The sequence below is a fragment of the Vigna umbellata genome, chromosome 3 (genome assembly GCF_029865625.1).
Source record: "Vigna umbellata cultivar VRB3 chromosome 3, Vumbellata_1.0, whole genome shotgun sequence".
Classification (NCBI taxonomy): domain Eukaryota; kingdom Viridiplantae; phylum Streptophyta; class Magnoliopsida; order Fabales; family Fabaceae; genus Vigna; species Vigna umbellata.
In genome coordinates, this window is record NC_142167.1 from 16,563,376 (window position 1) to 16,580,280 (window position 16,905).

The following is a 16,905-nucleotide window of genomic DNA, read 5'->3' on the forward strand; positions in this document are numbered from 1 at the left end:
TATATGTTCATGTTTTTCTCAATTATTATTTATATGTTCATATTTCGTGTCTTCCTGGTTCCCATAAATGATAGGAAGAAAATATAAAACGATAGGTGAAGCAAATGCAATTCTAACTAAATCAGAACACGTAATTATGTATCACTTTATTCCTAACTCCTTCCTCTGTTAACAGTTTTAATTATCATAAATCATGCTTAACAAGTGCCACCAAAGATAGTCAGATGTAGTTAAGGCTTTTTCCTCACGCAGTCCCTTAATTTTCAAAACAACTATTTAAATCCCCCAAAATTTCTTTGTAAAAGTGAATTTTTGAATTACTTATTATAACAATATTCTAAAACAAATTTTTCAAAATTTTCGGGACATAATTTCTAGAATAAAGTTCTCAACAGGAATTTCAAAATAAATTTTTTCAAACAAATTTCAAAATAAATTTTCTAAAGCTCAAAACACATGCTTTTCAGAACTACAAAATAAAGTTTTTCTAAAGTCCAGTTCGTATTTATCAATGTAAAAGGAGAAATGGATAACTCAACGAGTTTCCTTAAAAACAACACCACCTAGAGAATGAATTTTCAGCGTTTTTCTTTTTATGAAAAGAACTGCTTCCTATAATACTCAAGCGTAAACAAAGTGAATCCAAAATGAAAGCCAGAGAATTGGAGATCTTGGAGTGTTACCGTTCAGATAATTTGTGGTCACCAGGTGCCACAATAAAATTAAAAGAATGACATAAGAAAAAGACAAGACATAATTCTTCATGATAAGAAAAGGAAATAACGTAACAACTGAATATCCAAGGTCGTGCCTGAACATAATTCTGTTTGAAAATCAGAATAAGCACTAATTCCACAGCCAAAAAAAAAAAGTATAAAAAAGAAATTTGTTAGGCTAGCATATAAAGTAAAAATTAAACGAGAGTTTGGTGTCTGGTCCACAACTATGGTCTATCTCTCAAGAAGCATAACCAACTCACAGTGTGGAGTATGGGGAAAAAGATCAACAGCCATAGCCTTTACGGGATGGAAGGCCTCTGAGATGGGCATAGACTTGGCCCTGTGCCGTGCTAGACCAGCACTGCTCATGTTTCTCCATCCTCTGTTGTCTTTATTACCTTTCTCAATTTTTGCGGGAGATGGCGTACAAAGCTCAATAGCATTTGCCACCAGACTTTCAGGATTGCAGGATATGTAACTGCATTTAACCGTGCAAAATTAGATAGAGTGCATAGAAAATAAAAATTAAAGAGTTATAATAGTTCTGAACAACTAACACAAGTCTCCGCAAGCGTGGATGAGTTCTCAAAGCTTTAATTACCTGTGATTTCATAATTCATAAATCAGAAATTTAAATTTGAGAGAAAAAATTTAAAAAAACTAACTAAAATTCAACAGCAAGAAGAACAACAGTTATTCTACTGTATTCTGCAATCACATGGAATAAGAAAAATATTGCAATAAAAAGCCATGTTTGCCCAGTGGCATGCAAAGAAAATTCCTATATAGTGATCATCAACAGAACTGTGGAACAGGACCACAAAACCAGATAGTGAATGACGGGTGGAATCACAATAATACATGGTCAAGTGTAAAGCAATTGTTAACCTGATTTATTTATTTATTGGTCCTGGAGAGGAAGGTCTTTTAGCACCAAATCGGTGGAATGGGAATGTGTATGACGCGGACATTCACATAACCCTAATTTCAGCTGTGCTCAAATTGAACTTTATGTGGATAAATTTATTTATGAACACTTAAAAAAAGTAAGAAAAATAAAATTTTAGTTTCTCTAATAACTAATCTTAACTTATGCATAAACTAATTTTGTTTATGAAATAAGTTAATTTACTTTTTGTTTTTTATTTTCTTCTACAAATTCTTATGGAGAAACCTATTTAAACGGGACCTGATCTTGGAATCTTCTATCACTCCAACACCATAGAAAGTACTTCAATCAAAGACAAATGACATTTTCTCAACATACTTTTTCAAAATGGCATATATAGCTAAACAAGAGAACAAAACGAAAATTTCCAGGGAATTAATGCCATGTTTTGGACTCTAAATCATATTAGTTACAGTTGGAATCACTTGCATAAAGGACATGGTTCTCAGTTCTTACAGTTGGATGAAGTCCAGCACGTGGAGGATCAACAATGGCAACGACATTTTTGAACTGTTGCATGGAAGTGTTCCCATTTTCAGAAGAATTACCCTTCCGAATTTCACTTCCAACTTCTGCATTGTTATTTTCTGAACGAGGCGTCATATCACTGGTTTCAGGCCTTGAGCAGGTACTATCCCCAGGAATGTCATTGCCACCTCCACAGACATTTGGATCGTCACTTTGTTCCTTAGGCACATTTCCATCATCCCTTAACTGAGATCCTGTCACGTTCTCTGTCTGTTCAGATATCCCGTCAACTTGTTCAGAAGTGCCACCGTTCTGAACTTCACTTCCAACTTCTGCATTGTTATTTTCTGGACAATCACATGTCATTTCTCCCTTTTCAGCCTCTGGGCAGGCACTATCCTCAGGAATGTCATTGCCATTTTTAGGGGTATTAGAATCATCCTGCTTCTTAGTCATATTGAGGTATTCCCTTAACAGAGATCCCATCACGTCCTCTGCCTGTTACCTCACATAAGAGAATTAAAAAATGTAATGTTACAAGTCAACAATTAAATTGAAAGAAAAATATTTCCACGACATCAACTAAAATTCCGGTAATCCAGTTTCTGGTCAGGAGCCATTAAATAATTCAACCAGAATATAAAATTACGTTACCTTAGAACATATAAATCTAATGTTTTTTATGCCATTAATCTCAGCGTTCCTATGGGCATCAGACACTGCAGAAGCATTCATTTCAATTCCAATCACCTGAAGAAAACAAAACAAACATGGCTGAACCAACTTCTTAAAACTCGGGAATTTCAAAAAAGAAACACTTCATTCATAGAGGAAATAAAGAACAGTCTGAAAAGTCCATTGAACCTCTGCAAAAGTAATCATGACACCATATATTATTATTTCCCAAACGGACACATTAAAGAGTCAACAGCCAAGATACAAGAATTGAAAACCAGAAAAAGAAGGAACATAAATGATGATTATTACCATACCAACTCGATGTGCTAATGTCAGGCCAATTGTTCCTGTCCCACAGCATACATCGAATAGTAGTGTATCAGGACCTAAGCATGCCCAATCTCCAGCAAGTGAGTACAACTTCTCAGCAGCAAGAGTGTTAACCTACAGCAGAAGTAGATTCAAAATTCAAATATAAAAGGGGAAAGAATGCCCTTAGAAATAGATCAAAAAATGATTGTGAACCTGGAAAAATGCGGTTGGAGATATAGAGAACCGGAGATTGTTGATATAATCATGGATTCTTACATCCATGGCATTATTGTTTTCATTGATCTCAGGATCCCCACCTGCTTTAGGAAGTGGTAGCAAATGCAGTGGTGCATCAGCAGGTGCCACATTGGATATTCCTTGGTGATCCTAAATGTAAAATCAACTACCATATTAAAAATTGTTTTTAGAAAATTAAATGAAATCATATTACTCTATTAAATTTGATAGTTTGTTATGTTAAGCAAAATGAAGTTTTTTTTATACACGTGGCAATGTTACAGATACTTTTAAGGAACCTAACCTACTGATGCTGGGAGAGGGAGATGGATAATAACATAGCTAGTAGCTAGCAAACAATGGAACAGAAACATCATTATCCTTCCAATCTACATTTACCAAGATATGCTCAAGTATAAGGGCTACTGATACCTGAACAAACAGAGCCGTGAGGGGTAATGTTGGACAATGCGAAGTAGCTCCAGCAACAAATGCGTGAGCAAGCCTCTTAAATTCAGAAGCTACTAATGCATCATCAAAGTTTGCAGTAGAAACCTATAATCAAGACCAAAGGCAAGGAGTTATAAACATCATTTAAAAACAAAGGAGTTATACATACAAATCATATGCTTCAAGTAATCAGCAACCTTGTCTCCCTGTATAAATCATAACAGTTTACAATGTTTGTATGATAATACCAGTACAGATTAATTTGGCTTGTCAGTCAATTCAATCTAAGTGCTCACAGATTACAGACAAAAAAACCATAAAATCCTTCACCTACCCCAAAGTATGTTACCAACACCATTTTTTATGCTGTACATGTACTAAGAAAGTCTGGCTTGTCAGTCAATTCAATATAAGCTGTACGTTTACCATGAAAATTAAAAGAAAAATACCTGCACAATAAGCATGACCTCTGCAATGCCACCAAAAGTTTCAGCATGATCAGTATTCCCATTTGTTCTGCCTTCTCGGACCTACAAAAGAAATATGAGATAAGAATTGCTTCAAAAAGGGTCAGTCGTATATAATAAAATGAATATAATCAGGTCACACTGAAATGCGACCCTAAATTTTCAACACCAAGTCCAGCAAAATTACCGTCAATTGACGCCAAAATCCAGTATTTTTAAATCTGTTCCAAACTGGTAAATCACTATGCTGCAGAAATTCCTGAAACATTGTAGCATATTTGCAAGCAATTGTTGAAACATTTGGGCACTCGGTTGCTTCCTCGACCGCTGTTACACCTTCCCTGCAATAATGTTTTTAGTATACAACTAAAACTTACAAGCAATGCATTCTACAAACAGAGAAGATGCAGACTACCTGAAGTTTCCCAGCATGAAACCTACAGTCACATTGCCTTCCAGAGAATATCCAACAGAGAATTCACACTTGTTCCGGTATCCATTTACAATTGGAGATGCAATAATACCTTCTAGTTTGCACGGAAGACCACCTGCAGAAGTGTGAGAAAGAAGTGGTAAAAGTACTTCATATGCCATTAAAAATCTTATATGTTTCCAGGTAAAACAGCTCTCCAGATCTCGATAAGAGAACATACGGGGGTGCACTAAATCATGAAGACAACTGTATAAGTTATTTCCAAGACAACATCCAGTGCTAAAACTAAGAACTACAAATAAAATCATTCTTGGAGATTTGAAAGAGTTTGCAGATATAAAACAACACACTACCTATTTCCCTCGACTTGAGAATCCACTCAGGAAGAGAAACCCCATTTGGACAAGCTTTGCGAGCATTTCTGGTCTGCCAGGGAAAAATAAATCAATTTTCTTTATTTAACTAAGGAACGTGTAAATAGACGAAACTACAAAGGTAAATTGGAAACAATCATGACTAACAAGCTTTTTGAGAATCTGCATGAGAGAGGCTTTTTTCTGCTCCAACTGATCATCGTAGGTGATGTGAGCCAGGGGAGTCACTACATCACGCAAATTTCTTGTCTTAGACAAAGAACCATCAACAGACAACTTGTCGTTGTTTGTTTCAGCATCCAAAGCTCCACTCGAAGGATCGTCTCCTTCATCCAATTCTTGATTGGAAGCAACACTGGAGTTACTTTTCTTTTGAAATGACCGAGGAATGACATCAGCAACCTTTACCGTTTTGTTGCCAATTGTTTTTCCTTCTAAATCCTATTAAATTGGAAATTATAAACCATCAATTGCCAATTTCCAGTGAAAACACAAAATAAATGGATCATTAGTCATTAGGAAACACCTTTGATGAACTCTTCAATTGTTCTTCATCTTCAAAGGTAACAAAACCAATCATCATACCTTTCTTTTTCTTAGCATGCTTAAAAGCTATACCCTGCAAAAAAAGGAGAAAAAAATAAGTATTAAATTGAAAATGTCAACTCAAGTGAATTGAATGTCAACTTAAGTGAACTGGAAATCAAAAACTCCAAAACAAAACCAAATAACCAAACAAGCTTGCCTGTTCGCTGAGAAAATTCCTCAAATCCTCGGAACTCCACTTACGCGGCAAATGCACCAAGCATTTGCTAAGCGCGTGATTGGAATCGTAATCGTCGCCGTCGACAACAGCCTCCGTCATCATCACGTCCTCCGAGACGGAGCACTTTTCGCCCGTCTCTGTCTTTAATGCCTTCTTCGCGCGCTCGGAGGTCGGGTCCCATGTGTTATCGGGGCGAGGGCGGAGTTCCTCCTCGCCGTGCGCATAGCGGCACGTGTCGCCGTGGTTGCATGAGTTGTTGTGGCTCCTGTAGTAGGAGCAGAGGCTGGTCTTCCACATGGGATGAAGCGATCGCTCCTCGCCGTCGTCGTCTTCCCTACTCCGTTTCCTCGTCGAAACGACGCCGTCGTTTTCGTGATTGAGTTGAGCGTCGTGTGGAAGCATTTGATTCGGTTCCAAAGTAGAATCATGACCGTTAGTTGAGTCTAGGGTTTTCGAGGGAGAGAGTTGGGTGTTGGCGACAGGTTCCGCCATTGCCCACTAACACACTACACTGTCTTCGCTGCGATAACTGCTTGTCTCCGATAGCAACTACCTGCGTTTTCGTAACGAGTATCTATTGAGCCGGTTTGTAGATTGGCCCAAATCCTCTGGCCCATCAACTTTCAACCGCAATCAGGATCTAGTAAATTTGAGTAATCATATTACACTACTGTGTCCGTTCGAGAAACGGTAAGTTTCAAAACAATTTAAAACGCGAAGTCCCATCATACATGCCAAATTAACAAAAGTGTAATTGTGAAAGCAAAATGTAAGAAGATAAATTACTAAGGATGAAATAAAAAAGAACTTCAACAAAAAAAAGGGGAAGGAGATAGAATTTGCATAAGAAATTTAAAAAAAAAATTATCAACAACACAATATCATTCTTACTTTTTGTGATTTTTGTTGTAATTTTATAATTCAAACATGACAATTGTTTCTGTTATATAGTTGTATGTTGGTTAGATCTGTGTAAGAGTTCTTTATCTCTTGTTGCTACCAAATCAATAATCTAGAAGCATTTTACTGTATATAAGTTGTGTGCATACCTTTTTGTGATTATCTCTCTGCATGTGGTATCAACAACAATGTTAAGGTTATGGAAAAATTTATGTAGTGTGTATCTACCAATAATGAAAGTGAAATTTTTTTCACAAACCTATAAATTATTTATGGAAAGAATTATAATCACCAAGGATGTAGATCATTCTTGGCTACCAAAAATTGTTGGAGATTGTGATGAAGAATGTCCATGAAAAGGGTGAAGTTGTGTAAATAGGAAGAAAGATTGCAATACTCGTTATCTCTTGCATCAATTGGACATAGTGAATTTTGAGAAAATTTCAAAAACAAAAACAAGGGAAGTGTGGAAGAGAAGCAAAGAAAATCAAGAAGGTGAAATTACAATCCTTAAGGAGGCAATATGAGCTACTGTTTATACTCGAATCAGAGAATATGACAAATTATTCTAACTAGTTGTAGCTATTGGTTAATTCAATAAGAGCATATGGAGAATTTGTAACAAACCAAAGTATGGTTGAAAAGATATTGTGCACACTCTAACCAGAGTTTGACTACATTGTGGTAGCCATTGAAGAATCAAAAGATATAGAAAAGATGTTAGTAGAGAAGTTGCAAAGCTCGTTACAAATGCATGAGTTGAAGCTTCTGTCACGCAATGCCAAGAAAGTCAGTGAAGAACAAGCTTTGAAGGCTTAAGTTATGAGGAAATAAGGTTTTTCTGGACTCAAATGGAAGAAGAACAAGACAGATGGGCGATTTAACAAAGATTGCAATTCTTTGAATCAAGAATAAGGTTCTGGTGAGCACACAAAACATACAAGATCAACCAAAGGCAATTTTGGCAGAGGTAGATGGGGAAAGAAGAATCAAGATCATAAAGATTCAATACTACAATTGTGAGAAGTGGGGACAATATGTTGTTAATTAGACATGACAAAGGAAACAAGAGAACACATATTGCAGTTCTTTGAATCAAGAATAAGGTTCTGGTGAGCACACAAAACATATAAGATTAACCAAAAGCAATTTTGGAAGGGATAGAGGAGGAAATAAGAATCAAGATTGTAGAAAGATTCAATGCTATAATTGTGAGAAGTGGGGAAAATATGTTGCTAATTGTTGGCATGACAAAGGTAAGCAGAGAAAAGAATATGTTGAAGTTGAAGCCAATATTACTTAAGATTATTCAAAAGAATAGCCTATAATGTTGATGGTTACAATTAGTGAAGATGAATTTGTAATTGGGAGCTGGTTTCTTGACACCAAATGCTCCAATCACATTACTAGCATAGAGATTGGATGTAAAATTTTGATACAAGCGAAACCAGTAAAGGCAGATTCCATATTATAATGTGATTAAGGTTGAAGGAATTGTAGATATTGTAATTAAGAAGGATGGGAAAGAAATTATAGTTATTGAAAGTATGTTGTATGTGCTTAGAATGAAGTGCAACCTGTTAAGTGTTGGACAACTAGTAGAGAAGGAATTTCCAATCACAATGAAAGAAGGTATGTTAAAGGTGTATGATTCAAGGAAAAAGTTTGTGTTGAAGTCACTATTGTCAAAGAATAGTACTTTTCAAACAAGATTGTATTATGCTAAAAATCAGTGTCTCACTGCAATATTCACAGATAAGATGAGTTGGTTATGGCATGGGAGGTTTGGCTATTTAAACTTCCATAGCTTGAGAAAGTTGGATGCTAATATTCTTGCACCATACAAGATGCGTGAGGAGTGCTTGTTGGGTAAAAAACCAAGGAATGCATTTAATTCACATATGCACATGATTGCTAAAGGTATGATACATGTTGTGTATTCAAATGCATGTAGACCATTTAAGCAACAATCGTTGGGGAAGAATGAATATTTTTTTTATGAGCATAGTCGTATGGTTTGAGTTTATTTGATTATAGATAAATGTGATATATTTTCCTATTTTCAAGACATTCAAATTGATGGTTGAAAGGCGGAGTGGGAAGGTGTTGAAAATTCTCAGGATAGATAGGGGAGGAGAATACTTGTCCAACGATTTTAAGAATTACTACATTGAAAGTGTGATACAACATGAGGTAACAACACAATATACTCTCCATAACATAATTGCCTCGTTGATAGAAGAAACTGGACAATTCTTGACATGGCTAGGATTATGTTGAAACAAAAGAAATTACCACATTCATTTTGGGGAGAAGCAATATCAACAATTGTATATGTGTTGAATAAATGCCCTACCAAGAAGCTGGAAAATAAAGTTCTAGAAAAGGTGTAAGACCCGGGAAAAACTTAATGTAATAAGAGAATGATATCTTGTTAAGTGTTTATTAATAAGGAAGAATATGTTTTTCATAAGTATTCTGTAGCTCATTTGGTGAGAGATCATTGTTGGGCTTGTGGTTATATGTTCATACCATGTAAGGTGTATAAAATGTTTTATTTGTTTTAATTATGCCAATATTGATGAGTGGTACATATATGTGTTTGTGGTGTACGATATAATCAAATGAATATTGATAGCCTGATAGTTGAAATGGTTGTACGACACTAAAGGTGAAGAAGCTTGTGTTGTGCTTTTGGAACCACGCACAGGCTGTAACTTTTATTAGTTTAAAAAGGTAAGGGAAGCTGACCTATATCTTTTGTTCTATACATTTTGATATGATGATCATGAGTGGTGTTGCGGTTATATGGTTTTATGCTAATTGTGTATTTTGTTGTCCTTGGTATGTTCTTTATAATAGCTCTTTGTTGTTTGACTTAACGTAAATTAGGTTGTGAGACATAATAATATGAGCATTTGATTTTCTTAGTGTGAGATATGTTTTGACATTTTGTCTGGTAATGTTTTAGATGAATGCATGAGCAGTAGATCAAGTATGTGAGATACATTTATAGTTTAGGATTTTGATCTCTCGGAGCAATGTGATGTTTGTGGTTACTAGTATAACTAAGTGATGATACTGCTTGCTGTTCTAGTATGAACAAATGGTTACATGATGTGTGGTAGCTTGTTTATGTTGGTTTTGATTGAAGGCCATGCTGATTTAATTGGTTTTTAATTGTAGGTCGTGTTGTATATATCAGATCATGTTGATTGATTGTTTTGGTTTTGAGTGGTACTCATTGTTTTTGGTGCAACCGCAATTTGGGGGGTAGGAATCTAAGTTTAATATTTGAAATTGATGTAGAAGGGAGCGTAGTGATTGATAATGCTTAGGTTAAAATTTGTAACCTTTGATATATATATATATATATATATATATATATATATATATATATATATATATATTTAAATCCTCGGATGGTTATTATATTTGTATGAGAATCTGGAGTGGGTCCTCATATTTGCAACTGTATCAATTGGGTATAATGTTTGTAAAATTGAGCCAATTTTTTCCTATCTGTTAAGTTGTCACAGACGACGTTAATTGGTGCTGACGTGGTACACGTTGATGTAAAATTGTTTTATTATGTGGATTTTTTTTTAAATTAAGAGTTTTTGACGTGGCAAAATTTATTCGAACCAAGAAATTTGTTTTCAGATCTGGTCAGACTCCCTCCACCACCCACTCCACTCGGCTCACTTTCCCATCGACCTCGTCGCAAGTCGCTGACCGTCGATCACGGAGCTCTCATGGTCGATCTAGACGGTGTTGGTGCTGAGTGATGGAGATGGTGGTTCTGTGATTCCCCATCTTTCTCGCATGTTTGGTTGAAGTAAGCGACGAAGGCGGTGGTGGAAGAGGGGGAGGGAAGAATTTGAAGTGGGTTTAAGAGCTCCGTGGCTAAACCTGTGTAAAATGGTTCTTCATCTTGTCGTTGCTGACGGTGTAGAAATCAAAGAGGATGAGGTTGCTGGAAATTCCTGTGAGGATCAACATGTATAGCTTCTTGATAGGCATCTGATAATGGAAATTCAACATAAAATAACAATCAGAATAAGTACCAGTATCATCATGCAATCCATGTTCTTTGCGAGCACTGCGAGCTTTGGTATTTTTGTTAGCGTTTTCATGGGATCAGTATTTCTCCACTCTGATGTGCGAAATTGCTACGTTCTAGCATCGTAACAGTTGTTTCAGGAAAAATACTAACTATTCTTTAAAAAATATTTTCTTTCCCCAGGAAGCTGGTGATGGTAATTGATTTTTTAAAATAAATATGAATTAATTTCGTATTTTGCACCATATGTTGGATCATGGTTCTCGGATTTGAGAAAAGGAAAATGACACTTGAACAACCATTTTTGACAACATTTAGACACGCGCACACGTGTCTAAATTTGAGTGGTCCATTTTCATTTAATTTTTCCAACTGGACCACTCAAATTTAGACACGTGTGCACGTGTCTAAATGTTGTCAAAAATGGTTGTTCAAGTATCATTTTCCTTGAGAAAATATCTAGCAAAGAACAGGAAAATTGTGCTCCAAGATAGATCTTTTATAAGCCAATCCGACCAACGTGAGTTACGTGTCCCATGATTGGGGTTCAAAGTTCTCGGATCATTAGAAACTTTTCCCTTGATTCATCTGTTTCTTTAACCGAACAAAGTCATTACATCATCTGTTTCTCTAACCCATATATCTAGCCTTAATTGCAGAAAAAAAAAATACAAATATTAAAACATCCACATACCCAATTGTTGAAGATTGAAAACTAAATTCTCAGCTAGCACAAACAATTTGAATCAATTACTAGCTTCCACAAGAAAGAGAGAAATTTCACAAGGAGATTGTCAATCTTTATATTGCATTAAGCATCAAGACCCTTGCTGGTGTTGATGCTAGTGTTGGGATTTTCCTCTTCTAGCTTTTTACAACCTCTTTCTCTTTCTCTTTCTCTCAATTCACAAATCTTTACCAAACCTTCAACGAACCCTTACTCTCTCACATTTTCTCTCTACTTTTGAAGTGTTAGTTTCCAGAACACTTCATTTAATGGCCAACACTCGTCAGTGCCAATGAAGATCTCCGACGAGACCACCCGCGCCCATTCCCGTCGATCATTGCAGTTCCCTCACAGAACTTCGATCTCCAACTGCACCGTCGGCTATCCCACCGGAATCCCCAAACTCCAACTCGCCTCAAGCGGATCGCCGAAACTTCGGCTAGAAAATGGAGCAGGCCAAAAACCCCCTTGTCCAAGTGGAAGATCCACGGCGGCGGTGATCCGCTCGAGGAGCTCGACAGCAAAAAGGAACTTCTGCCTCTTCCAGCTTTTTACCAAACCAACAATGTTATACCAAAACCCTTTTCAGCCTAACCCATCTTCTCTCTTTTCTTTTTTATCTCTCTCTCCCTATACATCACTTTTTCCTTTTTGCTATTTGAGCTCCTTTTTACACTTATGTAATGTAGTAAGGAGAGTGGAAGCAGAATACAAAGAAGTAATTTATGTAATCCAGATGTTCTTCCTTCGCGCAAGTACCAGTGGAGGTGTGTGCTGCAGTGGCGGCTCTCCACTTGTTCGTCACTTCCTTGACACCACTCTCCTAACTCAAAGCAAACAAAATCCCTAAATTTTAACATAAACCAATTAAATTTTGTTATCTCATAATCTCTTAATTTAAATAAAAATTCCATGTAATCAAACAATACACATCAACATATTAAGTGTGCACCACATCAGCATCAACTAACGTCGTCTCTGACAACTTAACGGATAACGGAAAATTGCCTCAATTTTACAAATATTATGACCTAATTGAGACAGTTGCAAATATGAGGACCCACCTGAGATTCCCATACAAATATGAGGATCATCCGAGAGTCTAAACCATATATATATATATATATATATATATATATATATATATATATATATATATATATATATACATACACACACATACATACACCATAAGAACTCTTCGAGGTTAGTAAAGACTGGTGTGGTGGTGTGGACTTGCAAATTTGTGTTTCAGGTAGTGATAATTAGAGTCCGTGAGGTTAGTGCAAGGTCTGTTAACTGTTTTCAAAATATAAAGTCAAGTTGGGTAAAATCATAACTGATATATGTTTAATAGTGAAGGGTAAATTATACAAAGGTTGGTTTAAGGTGTACCTTATCTTTGGTTAAGCAGAGGCTACGTTAGGATAGTTTATGCAATAAATAATTGTCGCAGTAAACTTTAGGGAGTGACTTTGAGTTTAAGTGGTTATTTTGTTTCCAAATATTATGGTTATGATGCCTGATGTGAACATATGTGTTTGATGTATGCTTTGTTTCTGTTTCTGTGATCAAATTGTGTTGTTCCATGCTTAAATGCTTTATTTTTGTATTGTCTGGTTGAAGTCGGGTTGTCCGAGCTGCGTGTTTTGAGGTCGATCATGTTTGGGACCCAAGGTGACGAGTTGTCCAAGCTTCAGGGTGTCGGGCTGGGTTGGTTAGGATATGTATGGTCGGGTTGGTCGAGTTGTAGGGTGGTCGGCCTAGGTTGGTCGGGTGTTCCCATCCGAGCTATTGGGACCTCAGTTTCATGGATATAAAGATCTTTTTTTAGCGAGTTTGATGTCGATCTACGATTTTTTACTCTGATCGAGCTGTTGGTGGTGTTGGCCGAGCTATTCAAGGTGTTGGCTGAGTTGTTTGTAGGTTGGTCGGGCTATCTGATCGAGTTGTTATGGACCTTGATTTTGAGGCTCTAAGGATTATTTTTGGGTGGTCTATAGGTCGACTTAGGGGTTTTATACCCTGGTCAGGCTTCTGGTGGAAGTGGCCGAGTTGTTTCTCGTGGTGACCGAGCTTATATGTGTAAGGTCAAGTTGCCTTTTATGTGTTTCTGAGTCTTGCATATGTTAACTGAGATGTTATGAATGGTTGTCGAGTTATGTACCTTGTATGGGTATGTGTGTTGAGCTGTTTGCATGGTTGTGATGATATATGTATTGTGTCTTATTATCGTACTTCGTAAACTCGGATGTGGTTATCTTCATCTATAAGAGATGGTAGAAGAGATGAGGTTTGAGTGTTGCCCTTTCATCTTTCGAGATGGTAGAAAGGAAGGATGTCTCGATCGTAGGTTTCTAGCTCGTGCTAAGTATAATGTCTGTTGTAAGCACCAATAAGTTTTACTCGTATGTCCTTGAGGAGCAGGGGATATAGATTCATAGCTATGGTGGAGGACGACTCGAACTGCCCTGTTTTAGTGAATATGTTTTGTATGTCAGAGTATGATAGAATGCACATGCTTTGGAATTGCTTGGTTGTGGCATGTTTTGGGGGTGACTTATATTTGAGATGACTTTGTTTAATGTGTCATGTTGATGGTGTTATTATGATGACTAATGTTTATTATTCATGTTCTTTTTTTGGATGGTTATTCTGGTAATTCACCCTTATTGTTTCTGTGTTGAAATGATCGTATAACTTGTGTTGTTATACGGGAACAGATGATATTAAAGATGTTTCAATTGATAAGTAGAGTGGCGAGATGCTTGGAAAATTTTATAGTTTATGTTTTTAAACACTTTTAGGTAATTTTGAATATTGATTTTGGATTAGTATTTGAAAGTTTTCAACATTGGAATAAATTTTCATTTATTTGGTGTTAAATCAATTAAGTTTTTTTATTGCTTCAATTTTTTCGCAAAGGTATTAGATTTGTTTTTAATTTTTGCGAATAAGAATGTTTTTATACTTTACAAGTGGCATCCTAAAACAGGGTGGTACAAGAGGTTTGGTGTGAAAGAAAACCAATGGTAAATAATCTACAAGAAGAGTGAAAGCAAGGTCTACAAATTGCCTTGAATGGCCTGAAGCAGGCATCAAGAGCCTAAAACAAGGTGATTGATGCTTTTATGCTGAGACATAATTTGAAGAAATGTCTAGTGAAACATGGAGTAATGAAACATGGAGTATATGTTAAACTCCAAGATGAAGCCAATTTACTTTTGATGTGTATATAGGTGGATGAATTGCTTATTATAAGAAGAAACATCATCGAAATTGGAAAATTCTAGGATTTTTTTATGGTTGAGTTTTTAGATGACAGACCATGGTAGGTTAAGGTATTTTCTTAAGATGGAATTTGTTGAGATAGAGAAGAGAATGATATTTCACAAATGAAGTATGATGCAAAGATTTTAAAGAAGTTTAAAATGGAAAACTATAAGGTAGTGATTATAGTTGAGAAAAAAATTGTTACAAAAGAAAGGGATGAAGAAGAGGTTGATGGCGTGATTTTTAAACAAATGGTTAGATATCTTAAATATCAAAGCAATAACATACCTAACATTTGCTTCTTAATGGATGTACTTAGTATATTTATGCATCAACCAAAGAAGAAACATGTGTTGGTTGCAAAGGGAGTGTTGAGTTATTATATAAAGGGGCTTCATTCCTCACAATTCAACCTCGTTTAGCCTCAACCATTCAGCTTGATCATTCAACCTCAACCAATCAATCTTGACCTCTCAGCCTCGTTATTTGAGAGGACTTCATTCTTGAAAGCTCGGTCTTGCCCTATTGGCCTCACATTCTTGGTGTATCGAGGTGATCAATTGGTCAGTTTAAGGAAGAGTTCACCTAAGTGAATTCTTGCTGATTGAACATTGAGACAGTCAAGGAAGAGTTCTGAAAAGAACCTTTATTGTCTCACAAGCGATCGTTTAAGGAAGAATTCTGTAAAGAACTCTTGTCGAACCACTCACCTTAAAAACGGTTGAAGCCCAACTAATCCATGTACAACAAAGCACATGATTAATGGTTAAGGACGAGTTCCAACTAAGGAACCCCTCTCGATCGGGTTATAACTTTCGGCATATGTAAGCGTTAAGTACCAAAAACAGTCAAATCCAAACCCCTATGCAAATTATTTAATGTTTGGACTTGGGAGACCTGTGAACTGTATGTCGTCCAGTCAAACCTAGATGACCAACCATCAACTAAACGATCTAACTACAAGATCGATCACACCATTGGCCAACTACTCTAGGCCGACCACATTTGGCATACTACTATAGATCGACCTCTCTTTGTTGTTCTCTCTAGGCCGACCTCCTTTGGTCGACTACTATAGACCGACCTCTCTAGGCCGACCTCCCTTAGCCAACCACTCAGACCTGCCACTTTTGGTCGTTAATCCTTTGGCCGACCTCTTGGACATATCACTCGTGATCGACCATACTAACTGAATAGTGTGACCGACCTATTACAAAATGATCAACTTAATATAATGGTAATTATGAATCAACTTGTTAATGCTGATTAAAGTATGATTGGGTCGTGATTAGGTTGACAAAAAGGTAAAAACACATGTAAACTACCATAAAGGTTGACTTTCAGACACAAACATTAAACATGCAACGCATGCATCACTACATTAATAATATATTGATGAGTCATTTACTAACTTTTACATACCTTATGCAGGAACTATTCAAGTACTCTAAACACACAAGAAACTCTTACCGAACAAAATTTAAACTTTGGACAACACGTCGAAGAGTAAACCGTTGACTTTAACCCCACACGCCAAACAAAATTAAATATTTTTTAGTATTTAAAACACAAAAATTATATATATAACTATTATTTTGAACCAACGGATAACCTCTTTCTTTATATATCATGGTTATTTTAATATATTATCCATATCAATCATGATTATTTGATTTATTTAATTCTTTATCTTTGAAAGTATAAATGTTTCAATAATAACATCTAGAATTATGCTATAATAAATATATTGAAGTTTAAAAGATAAATTTACAAATAGAAATATATCCTAACATTTTCAATGGTTGAATTAAAAAAAACTATTAACCTACCAATTTTCAACATTTTATATAATGAATCAATAAAGGTTGAAAACCAAGGTTCAACTTCTCATTAAAAGAGAAATTCACATTTAGAATTTGACTGTGTTTAAAACAAGAATGTCTTTGAAGAGAAAACACTTAAGAAGAAAACAGAAAAAAATGTATATATATTATATTCAAAAACATTAAATTCAACCCCAATTTGGAAGGTGTGTATACATAATAACGCTAGTTTTTTTCTTTCAAATTTTCACAGTTAATTATAGTTT

General features: G+C 35.9%; 1 protein-coding gene across 1 annotated transcript; it reads right to left on the reverse strand.

Annotated features, from left to right (window-relative positions):
* Window positions 1-736: 736 nt before the first annotated feature.
* On the reverse strand, window positions 737-6,462 carry LOC124842706 (zinc finger (CCCH-type) family protein). Its single transcript, XM_047319259.2, has 14 exons — window positions 5,833-6,462; window positions 5,614-5,706; window positions 5,235-5,528; window positions 5,067-5,139; window positions 4,696-4,828; window positions 4,468-4,621; window positions 4,263-4,343; window positions 3,796-3,918; window positions 3,340-3,513; window positions 3,124-3,258; window positions 2,791-2,886; window positions 2,125-2,634; window positions 1,277-1,320; window positions 737-1,197 (listed from the first exon to the last, which is right to left on the reverse strand). The coding sequence occupies exons 1-14, from the start codon at window positions 6,343-6,345 to the stop codon at window positions 951-953; spliced, it is 2,670 nt and encodes an 889-aa protein (XP_047175215.1). The 5' UTR covers window positions 6,346-6,462; the 3' UTR covers window positions 737-950.
* Window positions 6,463-16,905: the final 10,443 nt, after the last annotated feature.

Bases quoted from the DNA above. Each gene is read 5' to 3' on its own strand.
- LOC124842706 (XM_047319259.2), bottom strand. From the start codon at position 6,345: ATGGCGGAACCTGTCGCCAACACCCAACTCTCTCCCTCGAAAACCCTA. The intron at 5,140-5,234 runs GTTAGTCATGAT...TTTCCCTGGCAG, and splicing joins TGCAGATTCTCAAAAAGCTT to ACCAGAAATGCTCGCAAAGC. The intron at 4,829-5,066 runs GTAGTGTGTTGT...ACACTTCTGCAG, and splicing joins TCTCAAGTCGAGGGAAATAG to GTGGTCTTCCGTGCAAACTA.